Source organism: Schistosoma haematobium, chromosome 1 (assembly GCF_000699445.3).
Source record: "Schistosoma haematobium chromosome 1, whole genome shotgun sequence".
Lineage (NCBI taxonomy): Eukaryota > Metazoa > Platyhelminthes > Trematoda > Strigeidida > Schistosomatidae > Schistosoma > Schistosoma haematobium.
The window spans coordinates 9,414,519-9,429,194 of NC_067196.1; the positions used below are offsets into that span (position 1 = coordinate 9,414,519).

General features: G+C 32.7%; 1 protein-coding gene across 2 annotated transcripts in view; it reads left to right on the top strand.

The window, feature by feature from the left end:
• Positions 1-14,083, top strand: part of MS3_00001995 (uncharacterized protein) — a 40,485-nt gene extending 26,402 nt beyond the window's left edge. The window contains exons 9-12 of one of the 2 annotated variants that reach the window (XM_051209551.1): positions 2,819-3,213; positions 4,449-4,667; positions 9,243-10,206; positions 13,426-14,083. In XM_051209551.1, the coding sequence (XP_051073078.1) occupies positions 2,819-3,213; positions 4,449-4,667; positions 9,243-9,469 (841 nt within the window). In that variant the 3' untranslated portion in view covers positions 9,470-10,206; positions 13,426-14,083. Of the gene's footprint in view, positions 1-2,818; positions 3,214-4,448; positions 12,953-13,425 lie in introns of those variants that run through there. The other variant, XM_051209550.1, reaches the window with a different exon arrangement.
• Positions 14,084-14,676: the final 593 nt, after the last annotated feature.

Here is a 14,676-nt window from a genome sequence, read left to right on the forward strand (position 1 = left end):
TAAAATCGCATCGAGATAAATCACTCTAATTGTTGTCCAGTGGATTTTGGAATGAACAGTGGCTCAAGCAGCTGCCCTAAGTGATATAACAAAAGTAACAGCAATACAATAGTATCAGTACTGTCGGGATATTCATTCTGTAATGCTAACGAATCTAAACCTGTCTTTCAGAGGCGTCGGCAACCGATAAATTTGTTGTTCGAAGGAGGAAGTATAACAGGGTCAAAAGTGTGCAAGCGAGTTGGGTAAGTTATGGTTTTCTCAATCTTAGTAGTAGGTTTTCGGAATTTGAGATAGGAACTACACAAAAGGACACTTTCTTAACGTTTGCAACAGAAAGGCCTCAAGTCTCTTGTCTGTCATTAAACAGTATGTGCAACCAGGAACAACAATCTATACAAACAATTGGAGAACGTTTCAGTGTCTTCACAGATACGGATATATTCATCACGTGGTGATATACAAGCATAATTTTGTAGACCCAACAATTAGTGTTCACACTAACAACGTAGAAACTATGTGAAAACAAGTGTAAAACTTTCTTCAACCTTATAAGGGATCTACAGGTCAAATGATATGAAAGAGTATATATATAAATATACCGAGCACATTGTGACAAATCTTGAGAATCCAGAGATTCTAACTAAGTTCATCAAACATATGGAAGCCGTGTATACATTCTGAATTCTTTGATTATTCCACATTGATTTATTCAGATGTATCAACTGTATTCTCGTTGGCTTTAAATTAAAGTTTCTCAAGGGCGTCAATATACTACACTTTTGCCACAAATATCAGAAACACTGCACACATCATGAGGTTCATTTCTCTCAAAATCTATAAATTATATTTCGAACCGGTCTGCATCTCTCTTGGTAGATATTAAACTATGAAATCTTCACAATAAAAATACTCACACTTTTTTGTCGAATTGTAAAACTTATAATGTTTGGATATCATATAGTCGATATACTGTCTAACACTTCATTTTCTAATTTTCTCCAGTGGTTTAACTTGCCCTATAAGAGAGAGAAGAACATACTTTTCAGTTATTAGTATTCGATCACACCTATGAAATTATGCTTAATAAACTATCAGGGAAGATATAGAAATTTAAGATCAAGCTAAACAATTTTTCTTAAATTCAACTTGTGATTTGTTAGATAGAACCTTAACCTGTTGTAATGATATGATTTTTTCTCTTCTCTCGTAACAATAGGATATATTTAATTATTTTGATCCTACTCAAACATAAATCCTATTGTTTATATTTAATGGTAGACTGCCTAATACACTGGTTTATTTAAATATAGTCCCAACTTTTGCAGATAAACAAGTCATTGAATATTTCCAATTTGTTTGAATATATATATTCTTCTGTTCTTTTCTTCTTAGTGACATTTATCTTTGAGTTAGTAATTGTCTTGTTTCTTTGTTTGTTTGAAAGTAACATCAATGAGATATGCAGTAAAAGTTTATTCATTACTTAGTGAATCAGTCTATTCTTCTGTTTGTTTGTTTTTTCTCTTCCTTTTTTTTTTCTTAATTCAAACATTCCTTTCCTTAATAAAATGACTTGAATTCAAAGCCATTTGACCTTTAAAAAAAAATCTGTATAATTTGTTGTCAATAAAACAACACTTTCAACACAGATCAGTAAAATAACTATCTAATTTATAATTGTAATATAATTTTTCTATGGTTTTACAAGTTTACGCAATTGTATCAATTCAATTTGTCTCATATATTTGTTTTTTGAAAATATATTTTCGCGGGTAAATGAGATCATAAACTGTCGTTTATGTGCTAAAACTATTACTCTTATTATCTAGGTTCTAATGGAAGCGCCAAACGCCTCTGTAAGAAATTGTTGTATTTGAAATAAGATAGTCAAATAATTTTCTTTTCTTTTCTAATCTAACAAAGATACATATACTTATAGAGTTGTATGTTTTGTAAAGAGGCTTGACATATTGAATTTCTACTTAAGGTAACAGACAGATAGATTTTATTAGTGTAAAGGGGCTTTGATGGTTGTTGAGTTTTATGGTTAAAATCAGGAACTGACCTTAGTTAAAAAACCAGTGGGCGCTGAACAACTAATTTATCCTAAGGTAGGACTTTTCAGTGATAAGCTGTGTACCTGGGTGTGTAGACTGTGTTGTGTTTCGCACGATGATGGTCACAAATAGCTGTAGATGTTAGTTCACAAAGCTCAGCATCATTCTCAATTGCATAGGTTCACTCACTCACTACCTTTTCATAGATCCTTAGTTTCTTAATTATTTTAGATCTTTTTTATATCATGAATCCGTACTGTCTTCTCGAATCATATTTTCGGAATCTAATTTTTTTCTACTACCACTAATGTTACCTATTGTAATATTCTGACATCTCTCTGTGCCAATGGTCTGTAGCAACTTGATCCAATGTACATATATACCATATTCTGAGTTTTATATGACTAACTGACCTTACTGTGGATCGAACCCAAAACCTTCAGGTCTGTTGATGGTCGTATAACTTTTAGAACACTTAGTCAGCATCCACTGGTTTACGTTGTTTAACCTCAGTCAGTTTGCGACTTTGTGCAACCATCTTCCAGGGGCTCTCCTGGATAATTGCCTTAGTTTTTTACTACAATTTACCGGTTAATTTTCAGATATCCATGTTTTCTTTGTGAAATTCATATCAATTTTAACCTCGAAGTAATTTATTCAGCAATTTGTCTTTATGCTCTACGTTCATCATGTCGTATTGTTTAAGTCATATAGCTTATCCTTTTTTCGATTCGTACCGTTTTTATATACGTTTGTAGACTAACATGTGAGGCACTGGGATCCTGGCTTATCAATCATGAAGTGGTAACCAAAAGCCATCATGATAACTTTGACGATCACGTTTATACAAACGGCTCTCGGAAAAGTTCTGATTTCCGTACACGAACAGATTCAATAGCACATAGTCATGCGTCTTCAAATGGATGTGGTCTATCAAATGTTACATTTTGGCAAACGATAAAGAGTTTACATGAAGCTCGAACTAATCCAGTTGGTGTAGATCTTAGTGGACTTCAACAAGGACCGCTTACCACAAATACAAAGGGATCAGTCCTTATTGCTGGCGGAGTATCAGACGCACAGTTTCTATCTTCTGTTGAAGCCTACATTCCAGATAGAGATGAATGGATTTATATGCCATCCATGTTACAGGGTACGATAATGCCTCAGCAAGTATTATTAGATTTCCATTGCAGAAATGTTGCAGTCATTGTGAAATATAATTGTTACTTTGTATGCACTGATTTCATCATATTTATTTTATTTTTAAGTAGTAGTTTTCAATAGCTCTAACTGCTTAAGAATTCCAAAATATTTGTACAAAACAATAAGGGCTCAGAAGACTCTTGGAAACATTTTATCCGACCAGGATTGAATAGAGGTATCTTCGAAACACCTAGAAGGATGACAGATCACGTGTCAGGTTTTTGGTCGGATAGGAACTTTCTTGATGCTATATCTAGCATGATTTAGAACTTTCTAAACGATCAAGATTACATTAAATAGTATAAAGACGTACGATTTTCCATACATTCCTTAACTTTAAACTCAAGCTTTTTTTTCACTTGTGTTCAAGTAGTCCCATAGATGATTTAGTTTGCGATTATTAGTGGCGGATAAGAAATTGGATCGAGGGTTTAATTATCAAACTTATCATCAACCTCAAATGTCATATCTTTTACTCATTTGGATCACTTTTTAAAAAAAAATCGTTTCGTATCAGAGGACTATCAAAAAAATTTAACGTATTCCCATTATTGATAAATGAATTATTTGTGATCATACCATAGAGGACTGTTATAGTCAGTATGAAATTAGTGTTTATATAATTAATCCAATAAAAACCGACTATTGTTATGTGTCGAATGCTTTGGGCACCCGGGCAGTATCACAGCCCTCACACATATCGAATGAGATTTGTGTGGCGCATATGTATTTGGTGCTTCCTTGTACAAATATCTATGTGTTAAAAATAAATAAATGAATAAAACAAACTGTAATTAACTTATCCCATAAACGAAGTCTAATCGAACCGTGTATATTTCTTTCTGTGACAAAACTGTAGATTTGAAATAGAAATTCCATTGATGCAATGAACCAAAAAAAAGAAACTTTCAAGTTTATTGTCATTGACAAAACATAAAATCTTCTCCTTCTATATATTATGATGTGATTTGATCTCAAATAAGTTTGTTTATAAGAATAAAATCCATTATCTCTCAAGATAACTTTGTCCAACTAGGAATTACTTTCTTACATTCTTTGAATAAATATTATTGTAGCTAACAAACACCCATTATTTAAAAATGAATTTCCCATAAAATGGATATAGTTACATTATAATTGAATTATTAATAATCTGTTTTTTTTTCTGTATAATTAAAATAGGTCGTTGTGAAGCATGTGCTAATGTTTTGACATCACGAAATCTAATTGTTGTTATCGGTGGAGTTGTCAATACAAACACTATGTATAATACTAGTCAAAATGTAACTGTTGAAGCATTAGATCCTCGTTGTGATACTTGGTTTTATATTCCTAATACATCAGGCAATTCATTCGGACAACTTCGTGGTGCCAGTTTAACATATTGTCCGAATTCTAAAGGTCAGTATATTCTATTTTAAATCTTATTTATTTATTATTTATTTGAGCACCAGATACATATGCGCCACACCGAGGTAGATAAGTGATGTTGTATATAAATAAATAGTAATAATAATAAAGGTGAATTTGAAATGTTCGAATTCTGATCGGAGCGAGCATAGTATTTTGTGAAATAATTATAATCTCATCGAATTCGCGTAAGGGCTGTGATACTGCCCGGGTGCCCAGACCGAAGCAGGTGGTTTTCTCAGAGGGCCACACCCCGAGCCTTTGACCGAGAGGTCTGACCCACAAGGCAATCAAACAACGTAAGATGTATTCCTACGGTAGCCGATGACCAATAGTTGGTTCATACGTCATATATCCCCTCAGGATACTGGAGCCCATGTGCATCATTGGTTTGGAATCAGGGTTTCCCAACTCCTCTAGGTTGATCCTCCGTGTCCACGAACCCGGTTAAAGCGCCGTACATTCGCTTTTCGTCCTCTCGATTTCGTTAACAACAGTAATGCCACGAGAAGGCAGTGAGTAGAACTTTCCTGGTAATGGCTATATACGTGTGACCATGTGAGAGCATTTCGAGAAAGACAGCGGACTCTCCCTACTCTCGACCACACCGGGGCATTTGGGGGGAATTTTAAATCTATACAAATTTAAATAAATAAATAGTTCATATTTATTCGAATACAACTAGAAACATTTCAATGTTTCATTAGTGAATTATTATGATTTAACAATAAACAAACTAATTTATTAGTATACAAAATCAGTTATTTTTCTTAACAAAGAATTTTTTTCTACACAAAATTACTTAATTAAAACATACTTATGTAATGAATTAACTTCAATTAGAAATTCTTTAAAGTTCTCAATAAAACTTTGAAATCGGTTTAATTTCATATTAACTGATTAATTTTCTCTAATAAATCACCATTCTTTCACTTTTGATCATTTTTTTTAATTTTTTATTTGGAGAGTAGAATGATTTTTTGTTTGTTTTCTTCCTGGTTACAATTCTAAACTTGTCTGTCTAAAGTTGTTTTACATTGATTGCTCTCTCTCTCTCTCGACCTATTTTACTGTTGTGTAGTTGACAGAAAATAGTACTAACTGTTACATAATTAAAAGTTTCAAATGCATAAATCTGTACTGAATAAATAAATTCGGTTAACTTATGGATTTAATAGGGTTATATCTTCTAAGTTACATGGTTAAATGATAGAACTTTCATTATCTGTCTTAGCAACAACATCATAAGCGCCTACTATTCATCCATTTAAACTTCAGATCTGCTTCTTCTTCGCTAACTTATCTATTTAAATAACCAGTTTACTATTATATCCAATTGTATACTACACTATTCGTTTGTTACCTTTTAGCTATTTTATAAATTTTAGTTACTTTAGTATTTTTTTTCCCTTTTATGAAATTTATTCATCTTTTCGCAAATCTTACAGTGAAACATTCATCATTTTGTTTATTTCTCTCTGGAGGAGAATTTTGTTCATTCCAGTTCATTAAAGTTCACCAGTGATCAATTAAGTTGATCATATATACATATATAATAAGTAGTGTTTATCGGTTTTTACAAAATAGTTTATGTTTAAATCAATCGGACTGTATAAATTATAATTACACAATCTATTCAATTTAATAATCATTCAATTTCTTTTTTTTTTCTCTTTAAGACAAATACATCGTCATTTTGTTTAATTTTAAATTGGTTGATTAAAACACTGACACTGTCTACAGTATTACTTACTTACTAACGTGTGTTACTCCTTGTGGAAGAGTGCAAGCTGCCCACTAACATTCTCCATCCAACTCTCTCTTGAACAATCCCTTCAAGTTGCTATCCATCCTTTTCATATCTGCTTCCAATTCCCAACGTAATGTGTTCTTTTACTTTTCACTTTTTCGTTTCCCTTCACCATTCCACGTTAGCGCTTGACACATGATGCAGTTTGATGATTTTCTCAATGTATGTTCTATCCACCTCCAATGTCTTTTCCTAATTTCATTTCAGCTGAAAGCCGGTTTGTTCTCTCTCACAATAGGCTGTTGCTGATGGTATCCGGATATTGAGTATGTTGCGTAGACAACTGTTTATAAATACTTGTACCTTCTTAATGATGGTTGTAGTAGTTCTCCAGGTATCAGCTCTGTATAGTAGGACTGTCTTGACATTCATATTGAAGATTGTGACTTTGATATCAGTTAACAGTTGTTTTGAGTTCTATATGTTCTTCAACTGTAGGAATGCTGTCCTTTCTCTTTGCCAGTCCTCACCTTTACGTCTGTACCAGATCCTTCTTGTTTATTGATAATACTTCCCAGGTACGTGAAAGATTCAACATCTTCCAGAGCTTCTCCATCAAGTAAGATTAGGTGAGTGTTCTCCCAGTTGTATTTGAGGATCTTGCTTTTCCCCTTGTGTACGTTAAGGCCTACTGCTGCTACACTGTTTGTCTTGACCTGACCTGCATTTGCTAGTGTGCGTGCGATAGAAAAGCTAGGTCATCTGCAAAGTCTAAATCGTCTAGTTGATTCCGAGCTGTACATTATATTCCGTACCTGCCTTTCGATGTCGAGGTCTTCATCAATCACTCAAGCACCAGAAGAAAGAGAGAGGGGAGAGACTAAGCAACTTTGTCTGACTCCGGTGACCACAGTATAGATATTTATTAATTTTTTCCGTCCTGAGCTTAGACAAAAAAGATGATCTCTTATGTTTTTACTAAACAACTGTAACCTAAGATTGTGATGATTTAAAAACAGCACCATTGATTTTTTCACATTAGCATTAGTTTAAGTTCTTTCAACTGGATTCTACTTTTGTCAAATTTGTAGATTGTCTTGTGAAAGTGATAAGTTTTGTTTTTTATAATATAAATAGTATTCTTTCGACTGTTACTATTACTAATATTGCTATTACTATCGTGAAGAATCTGTCAGTGGAACATGATATGTACCCAAACGCTTTCCTTACATATTTGAAGTTATCATTTAAGTAATATATATAGATATCATTCTGAATTTATGTAAAACAATTGAAATATGTATTCATTCCTCCTTCCTTTCACAAGATAATAGCTATCTAAACTAAATTGAATTGAATGACCTAATAAAAAACAATTCTCTATTAAATCTCTAATATAATGATTGCATAAAGTATATATGTTAATTTAATTTCTTAAAAACTATCCTTCATTGTTCATAATGAAAAAAACTTTTGATTATTTTAATGTATGAAGCACATGCCAACATTATTAATCATAACAACAATTATTATTATTATTATTATTATAGGTCGAATAATAATAATGATAATAAAATACTTCAATGTGATATTCGCTTTATATACTAAAAACCAATTAAGAATTTAAAGTGCTCTATTATTAACTTTCTGAAATCATCTAATTTCATAAAGTAAATTAAGAGTATGAAGTTATAGATGTTATAAAGTTTTTACAGATTTTGCATCATCAACTGAGTGACCTTTTCATCCCTATACTGGACTCCTCAGCTGACACCCATCCATGATCATGCACGATAGAATCGAATCAAAGAACTTCAGTCTTCCACGCGAACGCTTAACCTCTAGACCAGTGAGCCAGAACGCAACGGTGTTAATGTCTAACTTTAATCAATCCGTGACACTAGTCGACCATCTTCCATCGTCCTCGGTAGGTAATCGCCTCACATTCAACACAGTTTAGCTTCACTGGTCTTTACTTTGTAGGTGCGCACTGCTGAAAAGTCCCATACTAGGATTGAACGTCTATTTAGTGCTTCCATATTTTCATTGGAGGGTCTAACCTAGATTGGTTCATGATATCAACACCATTAAATTAAATTTAACCAAGTCTTTTAGCTACACTTTTTGTTTTTTTTTTGTACTGTAGAAGGTATGAAGAGTAGTGATATTGACATTCCGTTGGCAAGTCAAATACCGTTTGACCCTCACCATTATACTCATCATTTATGATTTTTGTGCGGAATCAATTCATTAGTTTTAAGGACAATTAAGAGTAGATAACATTTTCGATAATCGATGTAACTCCGTTTTTGGAACCAAGCTCAATTGTACAATGTTAATTAAAGACATGATACAGTTACACTTCGAATCTCAAATTATATTAACATCCATTCAAGATCATATCAACTAACATGTTTTACAATCAATGTTACGTTTAACAAGTGTGTAATGTTTATTTCAACTTATTTTAAATAATCGGGTTTTTTTTATGAAGTGAAGTTTTGGTGTTAGAATTTCGTCATATTGTTAACTTTTTCTCCATATTGACAAACTTATTATTTTTCTTAAGAATTAGAATTACTTTGTTTTGAAGCAGTGATTCATGTTACATCTGTCTATTTTTACAGTTCTGTTTAGTCGGTTGGCATGAGTTCGTATTCCTCAGGGGATTATCAGTGCCCACAAAATTTGGTTTGTTAATAAATGTCAACTAGCTTTAAACCCCTAGGTTAAGGAGAGATTTATATTAATCTTTCGAAGATTTATATCACACAATTATTCTTTTCATTTCGGTGTTTTTATTTTACAATCTATAGATAATTTGCTATTAGTTGGTGGATATAATGGTCATGAAACGTTAGATACTACATGGATATTTGATTCAGTTGCTTGGAAATGGCGTTCAGGACCAAATTTAATATTTGCTCGTTCTAGCTGTTGTACAACATTTACATCAGATCAACGTTATAATTTAGTATTTGGTGGTTATAATCCATTGAAATTTAACACTGGATTTTCAGATACAATTGAAATGATCTTCTAAACAAAATAATTATTTTTCTTACTTTTTTGTTATTCTGTTAGTCCTTTTATGTTATTACTTCATTTGTTTCTGTTTTTGTTTTTCTAATCCTTAATCACACTGAATGGCGTTACCGGTTCTGTTTGGTCTCATTATATTATACTGTTGTTTATACCTCTCATTTGTGTATGTCTAGCTATCAAAATGTCTATGTCAGTAGTGTTCACATGATATGTCACTATTTTATGTTTTGAAGGTAATTTCACATGACTTACACACATACACACTGTCTATGTATGTATGATACATAGTTGTGTGATAAAAAAGTTTTATGTGCGTGCACACTTTCTTTTGTGTACTAGAGTTTTTATCTTTCCTTCAATCTTACCAGTAGTAGACTATTTCATCATTCATCTGGACGTATATTCATCAATAACAGTAAATAAAATATTGTAGACTGTAATTTGATTTGCCACTCATACATAACCGGGTATCGTATATATATTCAAGCTGCCATACCGTTTCGATGTAGCGATGTCAATCTAGTAAAACCAATTTTATAGTAGTCGAAGTAGTAGTGTAGCGTATGCTACTTATGTCGATAGACGTATGTAGTATGTAACATAAACCGGAAGTGGAAAGACTAGCAGCAGAAGGCTAAGGAGATTGAGTTGAAGCGAACTGAATGAATAATAGAAAGGAATTGTACACTGGAAGAATCATACAGAAGTGTGAAGAAAAATGATGAAAATTTGCAAGTGAAGTATGCATATTTTACCAGGATATTCTGTAGCTTTGTATGAAACAATGAATTGGTTGTCCCTACTTGAGTTCTCGTTCAAAGTGGTAACGGTATTCATAATAAATATGAAAAGAAATAGATAGTAGAACTACAGAACAAAGAATGAGTTTGTGGATTAAAATGTATGAAGCAATTCTCTAATTTTGAATTGAAGCGTAGACAACTAGCAGATAAATTAGCATCACCACGAACATTTATAAGCTGAATCACTCAATCTCTTAAAAAGTCGATCACAAAAGTCGGATAGTCTGCACAGTTCGGCAATAAATAATCTCATAAGCTAATTCTACGTCTTAGTTTTCCTGCTCCTAGCTTCTGTCTAACCTCTTCCTACAACAGAAAACATGACTCGTTGAGGTAGGCAGTGCTCTGGCATTCATAACACATGTCCTAACCACCTCATTAGTCGACACACCATCTTCATCTAATACCACTCATCTGACTTCAACATTGCACACTCAATGGCCCTACATACAACAGCACTGCTATGAAGACAGCCATAATCAAACACTAGTAACCCGTGAAAATCCTATAAGCTCACGGGAAACATTTCACAGTCATAAAAGTAGAACAGACCGAAATGCCATTTAGTACATCATTCCTTGTCTGGCAGATGGACATCTATCTCACTCACGTCATATATGAAGCGGATTTGAAAAAGCCAAGAGAGCTGTTTGAATCGGTGTCGATATTTCGTAAAATACCAGTGGGTACCACTGATGAGACTTCGGAGAGATGTAAGGTGATCGAATCATCCAAACTACTTCATCATATATTGTTAGGTTAGGAGTTCACTCAGATCAGTCATGAAGCAACATTATGTGCTTAGTCAGCGTTCCCGTGAAACAGAACCATTATGAAAGTCTTTAATTTCTTAGTTGGACAGATTATTTACGAAGCTTTATGGGTCAAGAGCATAATCTACTAGACAGTTGTGGAGAAATCTTAATAAACCACTACTTATAAGAGTGTGCGCTCATGTTATACTTAACGACTCAGTCATTTCTGTCCTTCGTTTTCTAGCATTTGATTTATCATGTATTACTTACTTAATTTTCTGAGATTGATAGGACTACATATTGGTTTAAATAAATAAATAAACTTCAGATTCACACAAACCCAAAACTGTCCAAAAATTTATTTATTTTAACATATAAACATTGGTACAAGGAGGCACCAAGTACATATGCGCCACATAAATCGAATGATTTGTGTTAAGGATAGAACACTGCCCGGGCGCCCAAACCGAAGCAGATGGTTCTCTTAGGTGGGGGGCACTCTCCGAGCCTTTGATTCAGAGGTTTAATCCATACGACAGCGGGGAACCGTTAGATCCAATCCCATGGTGGCCGGTGACCAACAATAGGTTTAAACACTATTCGTTCCTTCAGAATCCTAGAGCCCATGTGCACCACTAGTTTGGAATCAGGGTTTTCCAACTCCCCTAGGTGGATCCTCCATATCCACTGTTTTAGACAGCATTCGATAAATCGATTTCGTTATATGGTAAATTTTACTGTGCTCTTGAGATCCTGTTCCAAAATAATGCGATCCAAGTCGCCTAATGACAATAAGTGACTTGACACTTTAGGTTAATATAACGCTATGTGGCTGAGTCCATGTGATAACTTTTGGATATTCGCGCTCGAGGTTATTTAAACTGATCCCCCAACCCCCTTTTCTCGTTTAATACGATTTTAAGTGTTTACGAAACGGCAACCATATCAAAAAGTACCGTAAAAAGGGGATTTAAATTTTCGCACTGATATCAAGACTTAAACGAGTATTGAGGGCTTACCTGGAAAACCAAGACGATAGTGACTGTTTCAGAAACGGGAAACATTTCACAGTCATAAAAGCAGAACAAACCGAAATACCATGTAGTACATCGTTCTTTGTTTGGCAGATGGACATCTATCTCACTCACGTCATATATGAAGCGAATTTGAAAAAGCCAAGAGAGCTGTTTGAATCGGTGTCGATATTTCGTGAAATATCAGTGGGTACCACTGATGAATAACATTCATACAAGATCAAGTCAAAAACTGGCTGTGAATGTGAGAGACCATAATCAACAAACTGAACATAACTTAAGAACAGTAGGTCGTATATTAGTAATCTATAGGTCAAAATGAAGCTTATAATAAGAGGAATATAGATATACACATTCTAGTTACTGAATAGTTATTAATAACAATATGAAATATTAGTCCATGAGTAGATCTCGGTGGTTATTTGTAATTTAATCTTCACAAGTATATAACAAATAGAATTCGACATGTTCACGTTATTCTAATTTATTTCGCAGACAAAATTTTTCACAATTATACATCATTGTATCAAATTTATTACTTCGGAAATAATTTAAGTTCGTTTATCCAATGAACAAATTAGAATGTAGTTCCACTATAGTAAGTGCTACTGATGTCGGCAGATATAAGTAGTATATATCACCAGTCGAAAATGGCATGCCTGGCTGTAGAAGGCTGAGAAAATCGAAGAGAAAAATAATCGAGAACCGAGAGTGATTGGTGTTAAAACGAAGGAACAACAGAATTTGAGATGATTGGTCGATATTTTGCAAAATGGTGTATTTACTGTACGATTCTCAGACTTTATCAAGATATTCTATACTGTGTTAAAATTCATTTGATTGTTCCATATGGTGTTCTCGTTCATGACATCATTATTATTATTTTGTCACTGGTAAAATTTAGGGACAAACTAATTTTGCTGTAAATATTTGAAATGTGTCCATTAACTCACGATCCGATTATTTCAGTCATTGAGTGTCAATCTTTCTGTTCAATTACAAACTATTATTGTTCTGATGATAAGGATCTATTGTAATAAGATAGTTGCAACTATTCAAAGATAATCTCTCTGGGCAAATAATTATTATGTATTAAGGCTTTGTATTCTAAATTCCCTAAATTTAGGCAACTTCAACTAGAATGCTTGTGGATTTCAAGGTGTGTGTTTAAAAAAATGTATTTTTATCGAACCCATTTCAGTATTTTTCCTCCTGGAATATATTCCTTCTCTTTGTGCTTTACTATCAAATGAACTCTTTGAGTTATTGTTCTTCATTTTAGTTTGTCAGTAATAAAGACTAACAGTTATTAATCTTTCTAGAAATGTCTCAATTTCAAGGTGAATTCTTGTAAACTTCTAGGTAATGCTACTACAAGCCAAAGAGATATGGTTGGATTTTGGATGGTTGGATGCAGTGAGTAAAAATGCCTGAACCTAGGTTTTATGCTCGTTGGTACTTGTTAACAAGACATTACTTGGATCTTGAGGAAATTGTTTGCTACTTGTGAAATTCAAACCTACGTCACCTAGCTTTATAGTCTGAGACGCTGAGATTCCCGAGACGTCATACTAAGAACTGCTAACTAGAAGAAAACCTAGGCCAATGAGGATTTCTTGTCAATTGAATTCATTCATCGCATAACAATGAAACACAGAATCAGATAAATATTTATTTGTCATCATTTCATGAAAAGTATCTTGCTGAAACATTTAGTGATAAAATTGTAGTGAACAAGAACACAATTGGGGACAATCAATTATATTTGAATACAAAATTACAGAACATCTCAGTAAAATCTGAGAATCATACAGTAAATACTTCATTTGCAAATTGTTAATCAATTATCTCATTGTTCTTTTATTTCTAAAATCAATCATTCTTTGTTCATGTTCTCGTTTCTTTCATCTTCTTAACTATCTGCTACCAGACATTTCACTTTGGATTGATGTTACATACTATTTATATCTGACAACATCAGTAGTACACATTGCAAAAATCACCTACTATAATAGTGTATTTATTTATCTGTATCAAATACATAAGCATTTAAAACATCACATATATATAAACAGATATTAAATATGATTTGTAAATACTACTTATTTAGATAGAACTTCATACTGAACTAACATTATTATTAATAAACAATAATGGTATCTAAAAGTACAATGATGTTTTCTTTTAAAAAAGGATTTTTTTCAATGACGAAAACAGATAGAAAATAAAAGATTAATTTATTTGAACAAAATTAAAGTCAATTATTTAATTATTAGTTCATTTATATAAATGAAATATTGAATGAACTTTTAAATTTAATTATATTTAAAAGTTTCCAAAAAGTCAGATGCTTACATAGATAGATAGATAGATAGATAGATAGATAGATAGATAGATAGATAGATAGATAGATAGATAGATAGATAGATAGATAGATAGATAGATAGATAGATAGATAGATAGATAGATAGATAGATAGATAGATAGATAGATAGATAGATAGATAGATAGATAGATAGATAGATAGATAGATAGATAGATAGATAGATAGATAGATAGATAGATAGATAGATAGATAGATAGATAGATAGATAGATAGATAGATAGATAGAT